We start from the raw sequence: 25551 nt of genomic DNA, 5'->3' as shown, positions 1-25551 counted from the left end.
TAAACCCTCTATCTGATCTCACCCCCAACCACACACACTTCCACCTCCCCCCTCTCTGTCCTACAACATCCCTCCCTCTCTCCCCCATCCCTCAATTAGGGATTCTAGGCCTAATATATATATATAAGTATGTAGAGAGAGAGAGATGGTGAGGAAAAAGATAAACTGTTCATTTAAAGTTTTTAATACAGTTTTCAATTTTTTTTGAGACAACTACACCTTGGCTCAAAGTGCCACTTTCAAACAGTATAAAATTGTGTATCACATTGTATCATAATTTTTTTTCACATTTAAATTTTGTTTTGTATCATACCATATTGTATTGTATCTTATTATATCATATTATTTCATAAAGTATCTTTTTGAGTTAAATCAAAATGTGACAAATCGCATCTTATCATGCTGTATTAAACAGTTCTGTATCATATTGAATCAAATGTTGGTGTATCACAATGTTTTGTACCGTATCAGACCCTTTCAAATAGTTTTTCAAATCTTTTCATGTCATGCCAGAAGGTCTCTTATGACATTGTATCATTTTGTAATGCATCGCAATGTATCGTATCATACCATATCATATTGTACTAACTGTATTGTATCCTAACCTAGCGTATCATACCGTATTGTATCATTTGGTATTGTATCCTATCATATCATACTGGTTGTATCGGATTGTTTCATATTGTTTTGTATTGTATTGTAACGTAACATATCGTATTGTATCGTATTGTATCGTATCTTTTCCTATTATAACGTATCATATTGTATCATACTGTATCATAGTGTATTGTATCGTATCCTAACGTATCATATTGTAACCAATTGTGTTGTATAGTATCATACCATATCGTATTGTTTCGTATCCTATTTTATCGTATTGTATCCTATTGCATTGTTTTGTATCGTACTGTATCGTTACCTATCTCTACGTATCATAAGGCATTGCATCGCATAGCATCATATTGATATTACATACATATCGTTTCATTTGATATGGTATCATGTTATACAGTATCATATCCAACCATTATGTTTGGTTTAATACTGTATCATTTCCTTTCATACTTGTATGAAATTGGCATTGTTTTATATCGTATTGCATCAAATCAAATCAAATAGAATCACATCCAATTGTAATGCTTTGTATCCTATCCTATCCTATCCATCAAATTGTATCATTTCGTACCAAATGAAACCGTATCACAGTGTTTTGTACTCTATTGGACCAAATTTGATGCAATATCCTATTGTATCGAATCAGGAAAATATTCTTTAAAGTGTCTTAAATCTCAAAAAATATTTTGATAAGTCTCAAATCCTCCCAAATATGAAGGTTTTGTTGGTGTCTGAGATTAATTAATGATTGGTTGTGTAGATAAATTAAAAACAGAAATTGAATTAACACTAACACTCGTCAGAGTCCAATAAAGTTTTATATTAGGAATGATGAAGAAATATTTTTCATCCATTTTGGGGGCTTAAAGCTAGGGTTGGTAGTAACGGAAAACTAGCAGGAATTTAAATGTAGCGTTTCCTCATGACTCCGTCTAACCCCTCCCCCCCTCCCCACGGAGCTCCTCCAAAACGACGCCCCCGCTCACATTCACGAGTGCCGCTGATTCATGACCTTATGATGGTGACTGATTCCAAACCGGTCCTCAGCACATGGTTTGTGTTTTGCACTACGTCAACTCATGTCTCACTCAGCGGTAAGAAAACACCGACACATTCTCATAGTGAAAGTTAAAAACACAAACAAACATGAAATGTACGCTCTGCAGGAGGCGGGCAGAACGGCAGGACAGGATTTGATTGGTTTCATCATTTGGCTCCTGATGGCAGGGATTGGTTGGTGTTTTCCCAGGTTTAATCCGGCTGTAGATAGAGGCTTTTTTTTACCTCTTTTTTAAGAACACATTATGTATTGATTACCATCAGGACATAAAGATCATTTTAACCAGTATAACAAAAAGTGGATCTAAATCTGACTACCAGCCCCAGCTTTAATGAAGAGGATATTAGTTCACTTATGTTTGGAAAATGACAAGTTACAATAAAAGCTGCCAATTTATTTCCCGTCAGTGGATTAATTAATTAATTTATCAATTAGATTCAAGCGTTATTCATTCATGACTAGCTGCTTAAAATAAATAAGTCAGGGTTCAGACAAAATCCTGCAACTGCATCTCTACATGATAAATCCAGAGTTTTGGACGAAACATGAAATCTAAGCAGATTAACTCAGCTCTTACTTTGAATCTGAGGACGGAGACGACTCCAGGTCAACAGCTGCTGCTGGGCAGAGTGGAAAAGGTCAGCTGTAAAATAGGTTTAGATTACCACCGTTACACCGCGAGTTTAAAGGGTCAGACCTGAACCGAAGTACGAGGAAAAAGGAGAAAAATAAACTGGGAGGAGATAGGTGAAGGTGCCTCTAATATGCTGTGGATTACAGCGAGCCCAGGGGAAGATATGATTGAGAGGAGAGAAGGTGACTGGAGGTTTTCTCCTCGCTGAATCAAATAGGAGATGAACTCAACACCAGAGCGGCCGCTTTACTCCTCGACTGCTGCTTTCACTCGACAGGAGTCACCTTGGCTGGGGTCGAGCTCAACACTCTGCCTCACAGGCTCAGAGGGCTGAGAGGAGTGGAAGCGACACATTTTACTCAAGCGGTCCGAGTGGTGGTCACACAAGTACTCCAATCTCAAGAGCTTGTCTCTCCCTGCAGAGAAAGAGAGGATGAATTCTCACAGTTTGAAATACAAGGAGACGACTTACAGAACTGGAAATGGTTAAGAAATCATACAACTGAGATTGTCATGTCAGAAATGTGTGCTTAGAGCTCTCATATTGATTTTAAAAGTGGATTAAATCTTAATGTGCAGGGCCAATCTAGTGTCTGAGCTCACAGAGGCCTGAGGGATATTTAAACACATTTTTTAAACTCCAGATGCTATCTCAATTTAAATATTTAACATGTGAATATCATAACATCATAACATCAACATAACATCTTCATGTTTTTATGAATATATACATTTTTCTTCCTGATTAAAAATATTTCAGAACATAAGCAATATTCATTTTTTGTGATTAATGAGTATAAGTGTAGGTAAGTATAGATACAAGATCATCAATCTTGTGTTTTTGATCAATGAACCGAGGGTGAAACCATTTTAAAGGAAAGGTTGTTCAATTGTTTGCTATGTTTGACATTTTCCACAACAAGCTTATTTACCAAGAGTGAAAGTGTGAAAGCTAACACTAGCACCTGAAAGATTTAGCACCTGCAGACTGTTAGCTGAGCATGAGGACTGCATACAGCATACTGTACCTTGCTTTGCTCAGAATCCATATTCCTGACAATCAGAAGTTTACACGATAAATGTCACTTGACAAATCTAAAGAAAGAAATTATCCAGAGTTGTAACTATCTGATGTTTGACGGTTATATTCAGGATCAGGTCTTGGCCAGGGTTGCTGCTTCTTCTTTCATAGACTATGGCTGTTTTGGAAACCGCCTACTATACTAGTAGTACGTACTGATTTGGCTTAAATTCAGTATGTGGTACGTGAACAAGAGCTAAATCTGCAGTATTTTAAAACTCCCCGGATGTCTACTGATTTGGGACAATTTCTCAGTCTGCATCAGACCAGTCTGCCTCACATACTGTTTCCCACAATGCACAGCGCTCGTTCCACTTTTTCTTTTCTCTTCTTTTTTTTGATGGGGGGAACTCAGTTTTTAGGTGATGTGAAAATTATTAAATTCCATATAAACCGCTTCTTAACTTTTTAAATCTCAAGTGATGCTAAAGAAGCAGTTTATCTATCAGCTCGGCCGTTGTTTACTTCCTCTTTCTGAAACTGGAAATCCAGTGACGTCTGGCCCAGCGTACTGCAACACAGATCCAACAGAACAGTCAGACTACAGACTACCTTCAGACACAGTATGTAGTATGAAGTACGAAGTACGTACTGCATACTATATTTCTAGGTAGTATGTAGGAGGCAGTTTCGAAAACAGCCAATAAAATTGTGAACAGCACAACAGCCAAAAACTTTAGAGCTCCCCCTGGTGACTGGCTGCAGTAAATGTCCTAAAGCCTGCCTCCTCCATTATAACAGATGGAACGTGAGTCAAACCAGAAAATTAAAATACACAGCAAATACATTCTTTCATGTCAGAACAGATCATTCTTATAATACTGATTTATGTTCAAGTGCTAATTTTCTGAGATTATTAGATGTCAAAGGCTCCTGAAGCGTTTGTGTTTATTTACATTTTTTTTTTACATATTTTATACAGAAGATCAATGTGAACAATTTAGGTAAGGCATTTTTTTCTTGTAAAATAAGTAGATAAGTGAACAACTTAGTTAATAATAAAATAAATAAATAAAGTATTATACTACTAATAATACAAAATAAATATAAATATAAGAGAAGGGAAGGGAAACAATAATAGTGAAAATAGAATAAAATAAAAAGGGTATTATTTTAAGAAAATACATTTTATAAAAAGGTAATAATAATAATAATAATAACAACAAAAACAAACAGAAAAATGAAAAGAATAAACACCACATGTGATAACCAACAACTACACCCAGAACGACAACACGTTCTTCCCTGAATTCTGATGTCATGCTACAGAAAGGAGTTAAAGCCATGTAGCATTGTGTCCCAGATGTGTGACATCAGTCCTGTATGTGTTGGCTCAGGAGATGGAGGTGTGCTGTTCATATTGTTATACAGTCAATGCTTTCTTCATGCTAATAAATGAGATCAGAGTATTCACTGCAGTCTGTATCATCCATCTGTAAGAGTGCTACCTTAAATGTTTGAGAACTTCTGACTATACGTTAAGGACAGGAATTTACAGATAGTAATATCTTATTGCCAAGTTTCCTTCGCTATCAGAAACAATCATAATCATAAATGCTACCCCGTCTTGATCAGAGAGTGGAGACTATAAAACGCTGCATGAATGAAAGCAGACGTCGGTGATAAGATAAGTCTGGACCACTTAACCTAAACACAGAGCTGAGCTGCTGCTGTGTTTGGAGCAGGATTAGCTCTGACTTAACTTCCACTTCAGCAGAGGAGGAGACAGACACAAGCTCCCAGCACAATCCATTTAGGCTTATATATGTATATCTATATATATACTGCATCCCTATACATTTCCCTCCAAACACACACACACACACACACAGACCCACACACACAGACCCACACACACTTATCGTCCCTGAGACTCGATAGCTGACACCGGAGGCTTTTAATTCCAGTGTAAATACAAATACTCTCCCAGACAGCTATCAATTATGCATGCTGCTAATTGAGTTGAATGTTGTGCTTTTAGCAGCCCGGGGACCCTGGGTCACATGCAGACAGCCTGAAACCAAACACACACACACAGTCACATACTCGGACATATACTGGCATATATGTTAGAACTTATATACTTGTGAGGACTCCTGTTGATATCATACATGTCCAAGCCTCTTACTTCAGCCTTGAAGGACTGTAGCCTTGATTTCTCATGACTTAGCCCGCTCACACATAAAGACCCTCAATGATCACTGCTGGAGAAGATTTTGCAAACCATAATGTTTGTTTTCTGTGTTCTGATTGGTCTCTGAAAATGCCATAAGGTATGAAAATCAGCCGACACAGTCCTGGAACTTTCTAGTAAATTGTTAGACAATTTATGTAATTTAGTTTATTTTATGTTATTTTATTTTTAGAACAACAACAAATAATAATAATAGTTTTCATTTATATGGCACTTTTCAAAATAATACAAAATTAAAAATCAGAAATATAAAATATATAAAAATATAAAAACTATAAAATAAAAATTGTAAAATAAAAATATAAAATCTTGCCAGCGATCCTACCTAAACATGAATAAAAAACCTTTTGATTAAATAATGCATAAAATGGCATAACCAGGCCCTTAGTTTTTTTCATAAGCACAGTGAAACAGTCATTAGGTCCATTTCAACAGGGGGAACCAGGGTCTAAATGTAGTTCCTGGGGGCGGGGCCTGCAATGCTGAACGTTTGTGATTGGTAGAGTAGGCTACTGTGTTTTTATTTCGCCCACGTCCACACTAACATCGCACACACCTGTGAGTCACTTGGTTTAATAACTCCTGAACATTGGTCTTCTCTGAGCCTGATAGTGTGAATGTGTCTCTGTCAGCTCCTGGTGTTACAGTCTAAAGAGTGACCTTGTAAACTGGAGACCTTCAGCTGAACGTGTCAGTGTTTGTGGAGTTTACAACAGCTGTTGAAACACAGAAGAAGTCCTCGGGAATGCATCCTAGTTCTCTCTGCCTGTCACATACTTTAACTCTTCCTGTCTCATCAAAGTCACTAACCATAGACCTTTCCGGAGTCCCTGAGCTCCCTTGTCTCGTAGGTTCCTCTGGATCTCTGCCGTAGACGACCTGCTGCTGTGGACGTGCCAGACTCAACTACCATCTCTCCACTACCAGCTCTCTCTCTCTTCATCTCCCTCGATCCCTCTCTCCAACACGGTCTCAGCAGATGTGTGTCTAACATGAGTCTGGTCCTGCTGGAGGTTTCTGCCTGTTAAAGGAAGTTTGTCCTTGCCACTGTAACTTGCTAAATGCTGCAAAGTGCTCTGCTCATGGTGGATTAAGATGAGATCAGACTGGGTCCTGTCTGTAAGATGGGACTGGATCTGATCCTGTCTTGATGTTGGGTCTTTGTTAATAATAGAACATGGAGTACGGTCTAGACCTGCTCTGTTTGGAAAGAGTCTGAGGACATGAGCACCACATACTTGTGCGTCGATGTGTCCATGACGCGCAAGCAATTCTCCGCCGAAACACTTGAGGGCTCTGATAGCCGGTCGCCTGCGAGAAACACACAACCGGGGAAAGTCTGTTTCTGTTTTAGGAGTGAGGAAGAAAATTTGAAAATAACAGGAAAAAACAATCTTGTTGTATCTAATTTAATTTTGGATTAAATTGCGGAATGATGCCAGGAAACATTGAAAAGCTTGTGATTCACTTTTGGTTTTAAAAATAATGGTTTGCAAATCAGTTTTTGAAGTCTTCAGTGTTCATGATTTACCTGTTTTTGTTTTATTGTTGTTGTTTTCTTTACACTTTGGAAGCTGTTAGCTTAATTAGATAGAAAATGAAGGCTAGGCTTAAATAAACATTTTGCTTCTGCCTTTTCAGTCATCACCTAACACATTACTGTTGCTTTGTTTAAAGTGTCTGCACTGTGAAAATTATTGTGTTATATAATGATTGAATAAATTCTGCTACTACTACATTATGTATTTTGAAATTATATTTTTTTTATCCCCTGCTAAATATAAGTGTTGTTACCATTTTATTAATGTTCTTTTAGAGGTCATTTTTATTTTAAAACAAAGGAAACCTGTTAAACATAAAGCTGTATGTCAGTTGTCTTTCAGTGTTTATGTGATGTGATTGTTGGAGTTGGTTACAACACAAGGGGCACCAGTTCAAATCTTGCCCAGTGCACCAAGTCGGTTAGGGCTGGCTCTGTATTACCCAAACAAAAGTATTAAAAGAGTGAAATGTTGACGATTTTAACACTTGGTACAACCCTGTTACCAATATCTGGTCGACTACATTAATTATTTAAAGGTGACATATCATGCAAAATTGACTTTTTAATGGTTCTCTACCTGAAATATGTTTCCCTGGCATGTCTACAAACCCCCTGAGAATGAAAAAAATCCATTCTGCCCCTGTTCTGATTTCTCCACCTTTCTGTAAATGTGTGTGAAACGAGCCGTTTCAGACTTCAGTGTTTTTGTTACGTAACAACAATATCCGGTCTGTCACGGAGTCAGAGCTCGGAGCTTGTTCAGCCCATAGACTGTATAAAATAATACTGAATCCCTCCTCTGTTTTTCATTACCTGCACAAATGTGTGCTAACAAGGAGCTTAGGAGGGAGGCATGCTAGTTGTAGGCTGTCTTAATAAACACAAAGATCGGTTTTACTCCCCACGTCTGCAGATTTGAAGATCTAGTGGATGATTTTTATTTGTCATGGATAAGTGCTAGCGCTAGTTAGCATAGCCACATAGGTACATGTCGTAGCTGTAGCTGTGTACCAAGACACACGTCTACATACTGACAAATAAAACAACAAGAAACACTAAATCTGTGACCAATCCTTCAGAAAAGGTCCTGCTGCCTTTCTGGCAGAGGTCGGTTTGACTCCCCACGTCTGCAGATTTGAAGATCTAGTGGATGATTTTTATTTGTCATGGATAAGTGCTAGCGCTAGTTAGCATAGCCACATAGCTACATGTTCATAGCTGTAGCTGTAGCTGTGTACCAAGACACACGTCGACATACTGACAAATAAAACAACAAGAAACACTAAATCTGTGACCAATCCTTCAGAAAGGTCCTGCTACAGGCGCCTTTCCATCAGGATCAGATTCAGGATCAGATTCAGAGGGTTGAAGTAACGTGATCTGTGAGCAGCCGTGTATATTCAGCCAACATGTAATCATTAGATCAACGTGCTGGACAGCCGAGGCACATCCACTTCCTGAGGGGGCGTGGTCAGAGAGAAAACAGAGTGTTCTGAGGAGGGCTGAAGAAGAGGGTTTTTCAGGCAGACCAAAATCTGATTTCTGTGTTTTTTTGAGCATAAACTTTAAAGACATGTTTTGGGGACCTCTTAGACCAATATATATTGATGAAAAAAGCGCGATATGTCACCCTTAAAGAGTGAAGATGTTTCTGCAAAAATCAAAGACTAAACTGTGACTAAAACTAACAGACTTTTCCACCTAAAGACTAAGACTAAATCTAAAATAGTCGCCAAAATTGACGCTGGTCCAGAAGAACATACATGTTTAGTTCTCTCCGTCTTTATCAGCAGGTGTTCACTGGTTAAGTTGATATTTTTGAAAATAGCATTTTAAGGCAAGCTTTGCAGAAGAAAACAATATGGTGCTGTTAAAAATGTCAGATGTTGAATGTGCTCTAACCCTGAAACTGCACAGAAAGGCGGCGAAAAATCCAGCCAGATAAAAATGTCCTCCCTTTCCAGAAATGCCCCAGCGAGACTCAAATTGGTGCTCTCAAAGACACGAGAGGACAAACACGATAAAAAGAGAACACTTCGGATGCTTATGGATTTACGCAGACTATCTCTCTGTAGACACACACACACACACACACACATACACACACACACACACACACACACACACACATACACACACATACACACACTACAAAAAGAAGAGGCCTCACAATGAGTATAAAAGCTGACAGTTTGGAAATTGAGCCTTCGGACTGATGGAGACGCCCAGGCAGCATCCAGAACCACACGACTCACAGAGAGAGAGAGAGAGAGAGAGAGAGAGAGAGATTTAAACAAACGGGTGAATATTTAGGCGGGCCGCGTTGTCGGGGGAATATTACTGTAAAGATGTAATATAAACACTGAATTGTAAGAAAAAGAAAAGCCTCTCCTCTGCCTTATTTACTCTGTGGCAGATATTAACCCAGCCTGTCACCAACGGAAGCTGGTGGAGGGGAAAAAACAAATATAATGAAGGACTTCTGCTCGGGTGGAATAAAACTTCACATTCCCTGAGGGGCAATTTAGGTAGCATCAGCGCACAAAAACAGGCCCCGACACAGGAATTTGCTCTCCGCAGAGATTGTCATCCTCTTCTCCTTCAGTGAGCGGCATTATCTCCTCTGTGACGAACCGAGTGTGTGTTTGTGTGCGGATAGAGGATGATGAGGAGGGAGGAAGATGAGGAGGGAGAAGGAGGGGGGGTTAAGTCTGGATTTGATCCCCACTAAAAGAGACTGTTTGTTTTACAGCTGACGACCCAGGAGTTTAATCTGGTGCTTAGCCGCCCGCTCAGTCTCTCCCTTCCTTCGTCTCCCTGCATCCACCCTCTTTCCCCCTTCATCCCTCTCTTTCTCACTCAATCGTATCATCCTCTCGCAGCAAGTTAACCCCCCCCCCCCTCTCTCTCCATCATCATCATCCTCCTCTCTCCATCTTCCTCCATACCTTGTCATCTCCTTATTTCTCTCCTCCCTTGCAGTGCCAGGAGCTCTTCTTCCAGATTTACATTTAACTGGATCCATCAGGTTGTGTGTTAGGCGTAAAATTAAGCAGGTGTTGCATCATACAGTAAAGTGTGCGTGTGTGTGGTAGTGTGTATACGTAGGAGGATGGATGGTTTGAGGCCCTGGAAAATATCCATGTGTGTGTGTGTGTGTGTGTGTGTGTGTGTGTGTGTCACGGCCTCTAAATAAACGTGTGTGAATGTGTGTGAGACAGGAGGACAATAGTGAGAGTGGATGTTAAACAGGATGATGGTGTTGCAGCAGATGAGGGTCATGCTCCGGGTCTTAAGGGTCAAATCCTGTTAGAAGTAAGAGGGATCAGGGCTTTAGCAAGGCGCTGCCTTTTTTACTGTTGCAATATTCACTGATACTGTGCAACAGGAGCTCTGAGAGTGTGTGTGAGAGGCATCCAGTCAGTGTGTGTGGAATAGTTTTAAAATGATTCATTCAATATGGTTGAGCTTAGTTTGATCATTTAACTAATCAACAATGTGTTTTTGAGTTTGTATGCGTTGCAGCACAGAACACAATAGACATATCTTAGGACAGAGAGAGCAGCTCTAGCTTTTGTCTTTATCTTAAAGAGGAAGTTTTATGCTTTTTTGTAAGTTAAGAAGTTCAAAAAAGTCACATGAGAATTACGTGAGTGGGACACGAGATTTGCTCAATTTGTGACATCACAGATTGGTGAATCTCAAAACAGCATCATAAATGAAACACTTACCAAACTGAAATGTCCTGCTCTTTTTTTGTTTTTTTGGGGGGGCCAGAAACGTAAGACTATGTGACATGGCGACAGTAGAGGAGGCTTCCAGAGAGCTGGGGGGCTTAAAGAAACAGTAGCTGAAAAGAGGTGTTTCAGACAGAGGCTGAAATGAAGGTTTTCAAAGACACCAATCTGAGATGAGCTTCATGTGAAGCTGTTGCAAAGCTATCAGAGGGACGATATGAAGCCTGAAAATGAACATAACACCCCGTCTTTGAAGTTATCCTTTGAAGGGATAATTTCCCTATGGGGACAATCAAATGTATATTGTATTGTGTTGCTTCATATCATATCAAATTGTATCCTATCGTATTATATCAACTGTGTATCATTCCGTAGTTTATCATGTGTTGTATTCGTATTCTAATGTAGCAAATGGTATCGTATCATTTTCTATAGTATAGGGTCATTGCGTATGAAACCATAGCCCATCGAATTGTATCATATCTTCTCCTGTTGTGTTGTTTCCTTCTGTATTATATTGGATGGTATCATTTCAATCTTTTTGTGTTGTATTGATTTGTCTTGTATCATATTGTTTGGTATTGTAGCACATCATATGGTGCTGTTTTGTGTCATATTGTATCTTATCTGTAGTCTTGGCCGCTCTCAGCCACACAGACTCTGATATGAACAGTACAATACAACAGACTACCTCAAAATTTGCACATTGTACTTTGCAAATTGTACATTTGCACATTCAATTGCATTATTACATAAGAACTCAATCAGTCTGTTCCTCATATACACACACTATTTATATTTATATATTTATTATTGTTATCTACTTTATTTTAATCGTGTGTTCTTATTATGACTTTATACAGGACCAGGAAATCAAAATTTCATTCCATCTCATGCGACAGCTTGTGTTGACATGACAGTAAAACACCTTGAATCAAATATTATTTCATATTGTGTTGTATCATATTTGATCCATTTGGACCTATCATACTGTATTTTCCTGTATGGTATAGGATCATATTGTTTTGAGTCGTTTTGTATTGTATAATATTGTATCATATCTAATTTGACTTTGTGACCTTTCAATATGTTTTTTCTTCCTGGATCATTATATATGATTCAAACCCACAAACTGACTTTAAACATCCCATGTTTTAATCGCTCTGAGTGTGTTTAATATACTGTGTGTGCTCATAAAAATGGTGCAATTTTACTGTGCAATAACTTACCTTTCTATTGATTCGTAAGATAGAAGTGTAGACGTGAACATTGTGTATATATCTGTAATATTGCTTTATTTTATTTTTACCTGAATCATTATTATTACTACATTTTCTACTCTGCATGTACAATTGTTGTATTCCCCTGTCCCGTGTTGTAAGCTGCTGGAACAAAAGAATTCCCCCCAATGGGGGATCAATAAAGTTTATCTATCTATGGTACAGAACCATATCTTATAGTGTGCTAGTGTGCATTGGATTGCATGGTTTGTATAACATTGTATTGTATTCACACAGACTCGACATTAATCCACCATGAGTGAGCACTCACCAACAGAGGTAAAAACCCTCCTTTTAAACAGGTAGAAACATCAGGTAGAACCAGACACATTGGTTGTACAGCCATCTGCCTTACTGGATGGGCTGAGAGGGTGAGATACAAGGAAAGGCAGAAAGAGACAGATAGAGAGAGACAGACAATAATAATGATGGTATCTGTAATGATAATAAAATCCATCCAATTGTGTCAGCAGGTGGTCAGCTAACAATCCACAGGGGCTGAAAACTCCCAGGAAGCTGTAGATTTAGAGACATGTATTAAAGGGGCATGAATGCAAACAGAAAGAGAAGAGGAGAGGACGCAGGAGCGTGTTGTATCAAGTCCTCCGGCAGTCTCAGCCTATAGCAAAAGGAAAACATGCAGAAGAGAGGAGAAAACGATTTCCTGCAATAAATCAGAAGACAAGTAGGAAAGAAGCTCTCAGCAGTTGTTTCCTCTTTAATTTGCCTGTAAGATTTAACCGTCTTTGTTCCATTCGATGGGATGGTATTGAACATTTTGAACTATATGAGGTATTCAAACCAAAGACTTTCTGTTTCTGTTGCTGCACCATTACATCTAATAGAAGTATTCTTGTTCTGGCAGTTTCTTGTTTTGTGCATCATTTCACCCACATTTCCCCCAAATCCAGTCCCATTTTGTATCTTCGGACGGGTTCTGTGGGTTTTAACGACGTTGATAGAAATAACATGGCTTTGTAATGACTTCTGGTGCATGGTGGAACATTAGGAGCAGATTATGAGGCAATAACAAGAATAAAAACTTTGATTAAATGTAGTCACAGGAAAAATATCATCAAGACGGTTAAGACAACTGAGGAGGGTTCGTGTAGGTGGCATCTGATGTCCATTAAAGATGTGAAAAGGCTTAAACTATGCAGAGACTGTTCTGCCTTCTTGAGCCTTGTCTCTCTATTCATCTAAAAACACACAGGTGAATCATTATAATTTAACACCTGATCACTAGACATTAAGATCGTGTCATGAGATTGACAAGTTGGAGTGGCCGAATTCCCGGTCAATCCATGTTCCGACTTTCACCTATGGCCACAAGCTTTGGGTAGTGACTGGAAGAATGTGATTATGGATGCAAATTACCAAAAAAGGAGCTTCCTCCAATGGGTAGCTGACATCGGACTTCCCCTCCAATCCGCTGCGATCTGGCTCCGTGCTCTCTCGTCCGTCAACACCCACAGGTTGTGTTTTCATCACGCAGCATGGAGCAGGACCTCCGGACAGCTGGAGTCATGTGACCGAGGTTTTCCCGCGGTAATCACTGAATCAAGGATCCTCCTCCTCCTCCTCTCCTCATCCATGTTGTCTTTCTGGTCCTCTGAAAACCTCTGACCTGTTGACTCCAGGTCCTGGCTCTGCTCATCATGACGGTTTGTTGTTGTAGTTAAGTGAAATACGATCTGGTGATAACACAGAGTGTTATATTCTGAAAATGAACCGGATGTTTTCATTTTGTTTTGGTGAAACCTGACTTCCTGTCCCGTTCCATCTGCTCTGTTGAGATTGATGCGTCGTGCTCCGGCATCCGGCAGAAATAGAAGTCTTGTGTATCTGATCCGGGGGACTCCGACCTGCCGGATCAGAGACGCAGCTGGAACGCAACGGAGCGGATCCAGTGGAAGTTAACACATTGACTAGAATAGAAACCTATCAGATCCGGTGGAATTTGGCCGTGAGCTCAGAGTAGAGCTCTATGTTACGCTAGGAGCCAGTTTGATCAAGGTGCCACCTGGACGCCTCCCTCTAGAGGTTTTTGGGGCCTGTCCAACTTGTCCAGTAAGTGCCAGAGCACGCTGCAGTGATTATATATCCCATCTGTCCTGGGAACCCCCAGGAGGAGCTGGAAAGCTTTGCTGGAGACAGAAGTGTCTGGGTCAACTCATGATGTCACAACCCCATAAATTGAGATCAGCATCTGTGAGCGTGGACAGATTATGAACTTGGTCTGCCAGAGACCTTGATTCTTTAGTCTCTGTTATCTCTATTGAAAGTCAAAAGTCTGATTATCACACGTTCTTTTGCTATGGTGGTTCCCCTTCTCTGAACTGCTGCGTCACAAACATACAGTATATCATACTATAAGGAGGATTGTCAGATGTGGATGCTGCAGAATCTGTCATTGTTCAAACGTGGTTTGTTTTCACTTCCAAAGGCTGAAGTCATTATGTTAAAAAAGAACTCTCTTTAAAAAGACTATTTCTCTCAGCTCACTGGCAATGAGAGAAAGGCTCCTCCACTGAAATTAAATCTAATTTCGCCGTGAACGCTGGCTGTTGTACAAGGTAAATTGAAAGATGTGTTGACCGCCATGATGTAGAAGTAGACAAAAATCCACACTGAATGAGATTTTCTTTCTCGCTCTCTCGCCTTATATCATCTTACAAACCTCGCTGCAGCTGAATTGTCAGAGAAGTATCGCAAGGGAAAAGTATCAAGATGGCAAGGAGAGAACAAAAGAGACAGCCAAGTTCCCTGAGGAGGGGAAGCTGTATAATATCATGAATGAAAAATTAACTCAATAAAACAAGAATAAAACAGACCTGAAGCAATAGGAGCAGTGTGAGCAGTGTGAGAGGAAAGAAAGGCTGGATGTGTTTGTCTTGTAACAGAATGAAAGCAGGCTGAAGTCATCTCGTTTTAAAAACAGAAGGTTATGGGACTAATTGTCTTCCTCTCTTCCAAGGCTTCTTATTTGTTCCTTTTTCTCCTCCGCTCTCTCAGCCTCCCTCGTTTGTCCCGCTCTCCAGGGAGCTGTGGTTTCTGAAAGGTTTCTCAGTGTCCTTAATCCCTCCATCTCTTTGTGTCCAGGCAAAAAATATATCCGCATGAAACTCAAGAGGCCGACAGGGGCCGAGTCGTGTGAGAAAAAGAGGAGCTTCTTCCCGACTATTTGTGGGAATTAAAAACAAAGAGGGTACGCTGGTCCTTTTCCTAAGATAAAAACTAATTGGGCTTCAGCATAAAGCTTAGAATAAGTGGTTTGAAAATTGGAGTCAGCCCGGGTTAAAGGAAAGAGGGATTGTTTGATTTCACTCATTTTAATAACTCGGATTTATCCCAATTAAGAAAGTGGACGACACATTTAATGTAAGTTTTAGTTACAAATACTATCTCACACTGGAGACAGACATTACCATATCCAGAAACCATTACAGGTGGGTGATATACGTGTATGCTATCTGTGGTTGGGTGTAAGGGCTAAAAACACAGTTAGCTGTAAACAAATCTAGAAGCTATGAGGCAAAACAGAATGTAAATACCACAAAGTGAGAAAAGATGTTACAAAAATAAGCTGAAAGTTAGCTTATTAAGTTGTTTTGTGATGTAACTACATAACTACACTGCTCACTAAGGTCAACTCCCATATTGGTTTTCACTATTGCAACAAATCCTCCTTCACACACTCTGCTAAACAGCTTCTGGTTAAAAGGACAGTTCTCCCAATTCTTGACTACGAAGACAGAATAGAACACACCGTGCTAGACGCTAGCTTGTAGCTAGCAGCTACAGCCTGTTGGCTTCCACCTGAGGCCAAAATTCGAAGGGTAACTGCAAGTCTCTGAGTAATGTCTACAGGCATACTGTGTGTACTCTGGCGTGAGATAAAGGGCTGCAGACGACGAACCAAATCGTCGAATCTACTTGCCGACATACGAAAATATCGGAAGTGCATTTCCTCATCCATGTCTCTCAGCGGTTGAACAAGAGCCAAAAACTCCCCCGTGCTCTGCCGAAACCGATTAAGCGGTCGTACGTTCCATCTCCTCCGACGTCTCCTCTCTTGTTTTCTTTTCAATAGCTTCAGTATGATCAACTGCTGCTCAACATTTATCAGCTCCAACGCCAAAATACTACGCTCGATGTCAGTCGCCATGTTTCACTGAATACAAACAAAGGAACTGACGTATTATACGAAGCAAAACCGGAAACTGGGGCTCTGACAAGCATAAAAAACACACTGCCAACTAGCGTTTAGGTGGAGTATTGCAGCGCGTCACAGACACTCCGACGCAGAAGTATGACATGTCCACATCTGTGTAGGTGCTACGGCGTAGGCTACGGCGTAGCACCTACGCAGAAGTATAAATCAGCCTTTAGCCTACAGGTCTGCTTCCAACACTCTCCTTCACAAACTGGATGTCATTTACCACGCTGCTATCCGTTTGGTCACTGGAGCCCCATTCACCCCTAACCACTGTCACCTGTACTCTCAGCTGAACTGGCCTTCACTCCACTCTGGCAGGCAAACACACTGGTTACTATTCATTTACAAATCCCTCATTGGTAAAACCCTGTAATATCTACAGTCACTAATCAAACTTCACAGCACAAACCGTAGCCTCAAGAAGCTTTATTAACCTCATCACACCCAAAGCCCGGACCACCTTTGGTCGCACCTCCTTCCAGTTTTCCACTGGAATCACCTGCAACAATCCCTAAAGCTGACCTCTCTCATTCCACTCGTCACTTTCAAAAACGTAATACACCCCATAACTCAACATCACTGCACTTGCTTTTAAGTTGCTTTTAAGTTGTTCACTGCTGTCATATGTTTGTATTGTTCTGTCTCTAGGTCTGTCTGTATGTCCTCTCTGTTTTTTGTTTTGTTTTTATTTATTATCATGCCACCTGTGTTGCCTCCTCGCCCAGGTTGATATTGTAAATGAGAATTGGTTCTCAATTGACTTACCTTGTAAAATAAAGGTTAAATAAATAAAATGTTTGTTTAAATGGTTCAAAGCTAGTTTAACGTGGTGGAAACTGGTAGGAATGGTTAGCTTAGCTTAACAGCTAAAGACAAATCGTCAGCCAAAGTTTGATGCAAAGTTGTGTGGAGAAGTTGTGTGCATGGAAGGCTTAGCGTTCAAACAGTAACCAACAGGAACATGGCAACATGCACACCAAAACATCAATTGTTCCCCTTGTTTTCTATGTGGAAATGTTAAAATTATTATTTTTGTGTTGCAACGCTGCACAGAGGAACAAAAGAAAAGACAACAAACATTTCTAGTTTTTCTATTTTACATCTGTAGCATTTTCTGTTTTTGTATTTCATGTAAATGTTGGTTGTTATGTTTGTTTTATGTGGACCCAAGGAAGAGGAGCTGCTGCGTTAGTGGCAGCTAATGGGGATCTGAATAAAGGAATAAAGGAAAAAGCTAACATGCTAGATGAACACTTGTTATCGCTCCTTTTGGTCTCTTGAAAAATGAAGCTGAAGTGTTAATGATGATTGTTAATGATGAACAGATAACACAAATTGAAACTCTGACTAGGATACGATTCATGGAGAACGAGCTCTTTCTTCCCACTGCGGCCGTACACTAATTTCCCTGAACACGGTTTTCCATCTCCACCCTTTCCCTCAATCCATGCCATCCATATATACAGTAAGAGTATAACTTCACACAAATATTTTGATTCGGTACTCAATATTAAAGCGTCTGTTTGATACATTCTTATATTCAAATTGATATTCCTTCATTGGGAACTTTAAGAACTTTTGCACAAGGTCTGAAGTGCAGCATCGACAGTTCAGACTTGTAGGCCTATTAAGATTTCTTCTTCTTTTTTTACAACTTAAATAAAAAAACTTGAAAAAATATTAATGAAAAAGTTTTAACATACATAAAAAAATAGACTCATGCACCCCAAGCATCAAATGCAAGCATTTTTTCCATTTGATGAGTAAATATCTGTAACTAACACTAACTAAACTTTTCAGCCCATGACCCCCAAAATATAGATGCCAAAGACTCGTGACCCCCACTGTCCCTAAAGGGATTTAATGTGGCTTCATTTCGCTGGTCTGCAGAAAATGACCCTACCTATATGAGCATGTGTCTGTGTTTCCTGTGCTGTTATGAATGAACCTGCTGCTACTGATGCTTTGATAATTAACTGTTCACTAACCCTAAACTTAGGAGTCATCTGGAAACAAAGAAAGGCAGAAAACTCATTACATGTTATATTTTCAAGGTTTTATTTCAAGCTGAGATACTATTTTTGTTGATATTTTTTACTATAATGGGTAAAAAAACAAAACATCTGGAAGACATCTCACGACCCACACTTTGGGAACACCTGCACTAACACACACACACAGGAATGCCACACGCCACTGTTAACTACACTTTAGGTCAGCTACTCCACTGAAACCACTAATAACATAGAGGCTAGCTGAACGCTCATTTTAGTTTTCTTTACTCTGAAACCGAGAGAGGCTTCAGCTGATTTTTTTCCGCAATATTGCGCTACCTACTCAGCACTGAGTGCACACTCTGCTCTGTACAGCCGACACACACGGCACTCCTCACTAACACACACACTGATGATCACTGGATCTGCTCTGTTTGAGCTCACAGCACAGACCCGATCACAGGTGAAGAAAGAAACAAAGCTGTGTTTTCAGGTGACTTGTTGAGAAGTCACCGTACTGAAACCAATGGTTTAGTAGCCTACATGACGGGCTACCCATGCGGTGTGTTCCTCTTTTCAGTCAGTGTTGGGACCTTGGATTTGCATTAACTTTAGGTCTACGCCGAACCATTTCAGTATGCGCCTGTACAAATTTCCATATGCTGGAAATCCGGCACCATGCCCGAGTACTTTAAGCCCTGCATTTGTCTGGTCTCAGTTTTATTCCCCAGGCTTGCTGACGTTGGAGGACAGATCTCAGATCCTCAACATGTTGAGTGAATGTAGGGAATACATACTTTATCCCTCAGACCTTCTAGGCTCTCTTCCATACTGCGCTGAAAGGCTGAGGGGGCATTAGTGAGACCAAAAGGGATCCTATTCCATTCATACAGCCCCCATGGGGTTTTGAAAGCTGTGGCCTTTTTTGAGTCCTCACTGATGCAACCTTGATGGTAGGCTTTGCCTTGGTCCAGCAGTGAACCAAGTGTTTCCACCAAGACCATCAAGTATTTCCTGGATGTGTGGAATGGGATGCCTGTCTTGAAGTGTCTTTTTATTAAGTCCCATGTGGTCAATACACAGTCTTAGGCTCCCATCCCTCTTTCTCACACGAACCACTGCAGCTGCATATGGCGAGGTGGATTTGCGGATGAACCCTTTATGTAACAAGTCCTGGATGTGGCTCTTTACCTCATCATACAATGGTCTCGGTATGACATTGTATGTTTTGGCCACAGGTACATCATCAGTCAACTTAATGTCCATTTTCAGATTTTTGATGTATCCTACTTCATCTTTGTGTCTGGCAAATGCATTTGATTCCTCCCGAAGCATTTGCTTAACGGCAAGTTGTTGTTCGCTTGTCAGATGATCCAAGCTGGCGGGTGGATCCCACAGTTTTTCTTGTGGATCATCATGTGACGTCTCTGTCTTAGAGTGAGGTGGGTTTTTAGACTTTTCTACAACTACCGAGTTAACCTGATGTTCGTCTGGGTACAGTGGATAACAGTCTGCTATCTTCTGTATGCTCCCTATCATGGTTTCTCCTGTCATTGTAATGTCATGCTGAGTTGCATTTTTGACATAAATATCTACCTTACGTGAGGAGCAAGAGATATTCAATAACTGACAGGTGATCTCGAGTCCCTCATCCAGTGAAAGATTTTCTTCAGGTTCAAAGAGGATTTCAGTTTTTACTTTGAGATCTGTTCTAACAGGGCAGCTAATGCAAATCACTTGCCCACCTGGAACTACAACAGATGTACGTCCTGTTTTGACAAGGTAAGTAACATTTTTATCTGTCGCTCCCTGAATGAGGTTAAGCAGTGCTTCTGCTTTTCTTGATCTGATCCTCAATGAATTTCTGAGCAAAGCTAGCCTTTCACCTAGCTGGACCTGATTCTCTTTCTCTTTCATTATCTCTTCGATAGCATTAAACCCTATTATAGGTCTCTGTATTATGTCCCTGCTCACTAGTAGGGGAGAACGGGGTTGGTTGTCACACTTTTTACTGTTTTGATGATGAGCAATCATCAAAACATCTTTCAATAGTCATTCCTACATTAAATTGAAGCTTAAGGTGTCATCTTGAAATGTGTATCCCTCTCATTTTCCAACTCATTGTAACAAAGAGGCAATTAACTATCAAAGACACTCTGACACATTGTGACAACCAACCCCATAGTGGTTGTCACACACTATGGGGTTGGTTGTCACACACTATGGGGTTGGTTGTCTCACACTATGGGGTTGGTTGTCACACTCTATGGGGTTGGTTGTCACACACTATGGGGATGGTTGTCACACACTATGGGGATGGTTGTCACACACTATGGGGTTGGTTGTCACACACTATGGGGATGGATGTCACACACTATGGGGTTGGTTGTCACACACTATGGGGTTGGTTGTCACACACTATGGGGTTGGTTGTCACAATGGTATTTTAATGGGAAAAATCTTTCAAAAAAGGCAAGAAGGCAGAACTAAATTTGAAAGTTGAATTGCACTGACAAGTGATAGGTCTACATAACTTAATGCATTTTAACATGAAATGAGCAAGGAACATGAACAGGAAACACATCTTTAGGCCAGCCTATATAACAACATAAAGAACAAAACAAACAGGCCTAACAATAATGGCCTACTCAACTAGACTACATGCAGTCACTGAGTTACAGTGATAGCAGATGTAGGGTCTGCACACTCCAACTCATTTCACCATGCATGATTCTGCCAACATAGGGGTTGGTTGTTAAATGTGACGACCAACCCCAAAGGGAATGTGACGACCAACCCCAACTGGAATTTTTTGCCAGCATCAAGGCTAACAACCATCTAACAACTTCTTAGCTAGCTAATAAAAATCTAAACTCTAGCTTTCCCCTCACACTTTGTAAGGGTAACACTTGTTTTGTTATAAACCCATCGTTTAAAAGCCACACTTAAAACAATGGTTGCACTCTTTCTGGTCCTGCTGACATGCTACACATCGTCTCTATGACTTCATAAAAGTATTAGGAGGAGACTTAGTTTGGTTTTCATAGACAGATTTCCTCTCACGCTGAACTGTGTGAACCAGTGATGCTACCTGGCCTGTGAGCTCCCTGATTGCATTGCTGTTTTCATCCATTTTTTGCAAACAGGGGATTTTCTTTGGTGGGTTTGTTAGGCTTAAGTGAGGCTGATGATGTTACAGAGTCATCTCCATCCCCACTTTTCTCTACGATGTTGAGACTCGCTCTGTGTGTGGCTTTAGTTGTGACTTTTATCTTCTGGGCCCTCTCATTTTCATTAAACTGAGCCATTTGCATCTTTTGAAGGAGCAGCTCGTCACTACTTTTCTCATCCTGCAAATACATCCTCATCTCCGCTCTGATGTTATCATTAGCTAAGCCTGTCGTGATAGACTGAGAGCACTGGCTATTAACCAGCTCTTTGTTGTACTTCAGGCCAGACTGGGCACGCTCAGATGCAAACAGGACTTTTTGACGCAGGTCAAGTACTCGGACGAGGAAATCAAGTGCTGTTTCACCAAGTCCTTGTGCAGCTTTTGTTAGTTGTTGGTACAGGACAGTTGCATCCTTTTCTGCATAATGTGCTCATAATATTTGTCTGAGAGTGGCTAAGGTGAGATCTGTTTTTCCCTCTAAATAACTCCTCAGTTTCAATCCAGGGTTAACAGCACAAATCCATAGACAGTATAAAATATGGACGTAGTATCCGTGACGTCACCCATCTGTTTCTGAACGCTGTTTTGAGGCCAATTGTCGGCGGTAGCCATATTGCTGCTGTAGAGCCAGTGTGACGTAAAGAGGCAGAGTTTGAGCCTCCTAGCCAACATGTTTGTCCATCAAAAACTATCTGAGGGACATGTTAATATAGATGTGTTTAAATCTTACATATTTTAGTTTTATAGTTTTTATCTGATAGTTTATGATTCATTTTCCCAGAGACACATCTGTGGATGCATGTTATTGTGTTGTAGTTTGTCTAACACAATGGACAGTGCCATATTAACCTTACTGTCACTGATTACTTCAGTTGGCGACAGCTCTGGACTTTTTGAAGGGTGCAGGGATCGTCCACGCTGACCTGAAACCCAAAAATATAATGATGGTGGACCATGAGCAGCAGCCTCTAAAAATCAAAGTCATCGACTTTGGCCTGGCTGTGAAAGATCCTGCTGAATACACGGGTTCAGTCCTGCAGACTCTGTGGTACAGGTAAGTGACTGATCACATATCTATGAATCTGGGACAGCTGTATCAGAGATCAATGCAATTGTGCACACTGGGATTTGAGGTTTTCTCTCAGGCTCAGTTCTGATCAAAATTATTAATATTTTAGAAACTCAATCTTACAGTGAACAGAAGCTGATTTCTTGGTTTGTCTGCATGCTCGGTAATGTGTTTATGTTCTTGTCTCAGAGCTCCAGAGGTCATATTGGGAGCTCCCTTCAATGAAGCCATTGATGTCTGGTCCCTGGGATGCATTGCTGCAGAGATTTTGATGAACTCTGTGCTGTTTCGAGGCGCTGATGAGTACGATATGGTCAGTGTTACACTTGTTTGCTCCAAGATCACAGGAGTTAAACAGAGAGACTTGTGCTCCCTCTGGGAGAACCAGGTGCTGAAGAAAGTGAAAAACATTATCGGCCAGCCCTTACATGTCCTTCGTACCGAGTTTGTACTGATGCCTTCAGCTCGCCGTTTTTATGCACCCGTGAGGAGAACTAACCGGTATTCAAAGTCTTTTATCCCGTCTGCTATCAGGCTTTTAAACTTAGACGGCAGTCTTTCTATTCATTTTAAATAACTTTGGTATGACAAAAGATTATAATGTCTTTTAATCGTTGTCGTATTTTAATGTTATTTATTTATTACATTACCTTATGCTGTCCTCCACAGACCCTCTAGTCCCGTGTACAGACCCGGTGCGTGACTTGTAGCATGTATATATGATGGATGTGTTGTAGATGTTAAATGTTGTATGGTTGTTGTATGGTAAGCTATGAATGAATTGCCCTTCTTGGGATCAATAAAGTTGTCTGAATCTGAATCTGAATAAAACTCATTCAATTTTTTTTACACAACTTCTCTTCTAAAACTTTTAGAATGTGTATAGAAGTGTGACAAGTCATTGTGTGGTGTCCACAGATATGGCACATCTATTACAAAGTTGGAATGGCTCCTGAACACATGTTGTACTCTGGCATGTATTCTGAGGATTTTCACAATTATTCGTACACAGCCAAAGGAGAGCCTGTCTGGAAATTCAAGGTAAGATTTCTTTGATTTCATTTAGTTTTGACGTGTGTATCTCTCTAATGTGCGTAGCTGTATTTGTGTATTTGTGTCAGTCTGTCAGCATGTTTGAGATTTACTGATGAATGAATTCCTCTCTTTAGTCAAGTCTTGAGGCGAGAAAATATAAAGGTTACCCGCCCGAACTCAACAAGCTGAGTGACTTGCTGACGGTAGGATCTCGCTTCTTGAAAAAAAGTTTTAACTTAAACACTACAAGTCAAATCTTTTGAAAAAAAAAAAATCATAAAAACTAAACTTGTCTTTCTTTCTGATCCAGTACAATGTGTCTCCTGAGCTCTCTGGAGAAGATCTCCAGGCTGATGAGTGCGACCGTGTGGTCTTTGTGGACCTGCTCACAAAGACTCTAAAGGTGGACGATGCTGAGAGACTCACACCATCAGAAATTCTCCAGCACCCTTTCATAACCATGAACCACCTTGTTGGCACGTTGGAGCACAGCTCTCAGTAAGTGTGTGTTCAGATTCTGTAAGTGTGTGTGTGAACTCTGAAACAGGCTGTTTGACTCAGTGATGGTTACCTTGCAGTGTGATGAAGGGCATGGATCTGATGACTATTTGACTACCTCCAACTTCACTGCTGGCTTGGCCCACCATGGAGGTCCTGAAGAGGGTCATCCTGTAGAACTGGACCATCTCATCCCTGATGAAAACAGTTCACAGAAGAGGAAGAGGGATGGTGAAGCTGACACAGAGCATGGAAAAAGGTATAACTTCCTTCATTTGCCTTTACCTTTTTAAGAGACAGAAAATTGGGGAAATTCATTGAAGTTCAAAGTCAGAGTTCAAAGAGAGAGATTCTTTTCATCTCAATTAATACTATGATCAAGTGGACCATATATTTCTTTGTTCCATAATACAAACTAAATCTAGTGAACTTAGTGTTGCTTGTGAGTGAGTTATGTACCTTTAAAGACAGCAAGGTTAGAGGCTACCCCCGTGTACAGTCTTAACGCTAAGCTTAGCTCTTCATAGTTGTCAATCATCTCACCTGGTGTTTCCTGAATCAGGATGTATGCATTTAAGAGGTTTCAAAACCCCTAGAATTTGGTGGGGAGATATCTGAGTTGTATTTGACAGGTGAGATGTTGCAGCAGCATCTGTTAGATGAGCATTCAAACATTCTTTTTTACAGGACTGTTCAGCAGCACAGGAGCCACTGGGCTATACTTGACTCAGGTCAATCAACCTCAGAAGAGGAAGAGGGACGAAGAGGGAGCTGCAGACTCCTTGGAAGTCAAAAGCTCCAAGATGAGAAGAGTGGCTGAGGAGGGGGCCAAATCCGCTGACGGATACTGTCCATCAAAACATGGACGACACCACTGTCCTTACAGTCTCACAAAGTGAAAAACATGAAGGAATAAAGATGAAGAGTTGAACTCTGATTATGTTTTGTTTAGTTTGTTATTTGAAGCCTGTAACTATCAACATCATGTCGATGTCGGGAGAAGCAAGTCACAGCTTGAAAAGCAGAAATGCCTTTGGTAACAATGTTTCACATGTATAGATCTAACTCACTGTAACAATGAAGCAAGAAGAGGTTGTTTTTTGTGTTTGAAAACATACCTATACATACAGTGGGGCAAAAAAGTATTTAGTCAGCCACTGATTTTGCAAGTTCTCCCACTTAGAAAGATGAGAGAGGTCTGTAATTTTCATCAGAGGTACACTTCAACTATGAGAGACAAAATGAGAAAAAAAAATCCAGGAAATCACATTGTAGGATTTTTACTTGTTCTATTGGCAGATTTATTTGTGTATTTCAAGGTAAAAGTACCTTGAAATAGGTTTGTTTTTCTTGTTTTTGGAGGGGCATTGTTTCCAGTGTAGATAAAGACATTTACTCAATTCTGAGCTGTTAGAGAGAA

General features: G+C 40.3%; 2 protein-coding genes across 4 annotated transcripts in view; one reads left to right on the top strand and one right to left on the bottom strand.

Moving 5' to 3' along the window:
• Positions 1-25551, bottom strand: part of LOC117826724 (ETS translocation variant 3-like protein) — a 43556-nt gene that overhangs the window by 16186 nt on the left and 1819 nt on the right. The window contains exons 2-4 of one of the 3 annotated variants that reach the window (XM_034703007.1): positions 24205-24326; positions 12416-12507; positions 2253-2725 (exon numbers count right to left, since the gene is read on the bottom strand). The gene's annotated coding sequence lies outside the window, so the exon portion shown is untranslated. Of the gene's footprint in view, positions 1-2252; positions 2726-3337; positions 3582-12415; positions 12508-13521; positions 13639-24204; positions 24327-25551 lie in introns of those variants that run through there. The other 2 variants (XM_034703005.1, XM_034703006.1) reach the window with 2 other exon arrangements.
• LOC117826611 (homeodomain-interacting protein kinase 2-like) lies at positions 22474-24135 on the top strand. The gene is made up of 5 exons (XM_034702793.1): positions 22474-22583; positions 22788-22911; positions 23517-23639; positions 23768-23836; positions 23944-24135. The coding sequence occupies exons 1-5, from the start codon at positions 22474-22476 to the stop codon at positions 24133-24135; spliced, it is 618 nt and encodes a 205-aa protein (XP_034558684.1).

This window comes from Notolabrus celidotus, chromosome 15 (assembly GCF_009762535.1).
Source record: "Notolabrus celidotus isolate fNotCel1 chromosome 15, fNotCel1.pri, whole genome shotgun sequence".
Taxonomy (NCBI): domain Eukaryota; kingdom Metazoa; phylum Chordata; class Actinopteri; order Labriformes; family Labridae; genus Notolabrus; species Notolabrus celidotus.
This window is presented reverse-complemented; position numbering and strand designations above follow the sequence as displayed.

Excerpts from the sequence above, each read along its gene's own strand:
- LOC117826611 (XM_034702793.1), top strand. The coding sequence starts at position 22,474 with ATGGTGGACCATGAGCAGCAGCCTCTAAAAATCAAAGTCATCGACTTT. Across the intron at positions 22,584-22,787 it reads CTGCAGACTCTGTGGTACAG|AGCTCCAGAGGTCATATTGG; the intron begins GTAAGTGACTGA and ends TTCTTGTCTCAG. Across the intron at positions 23,640-23,767 it reads AGCCTGTCTGGAAATTCAAG|TCAAGTCTTGAGGCGAGAAA; the intron begins GTAAGATTTCTT and ends TCCTCTCTTTAG.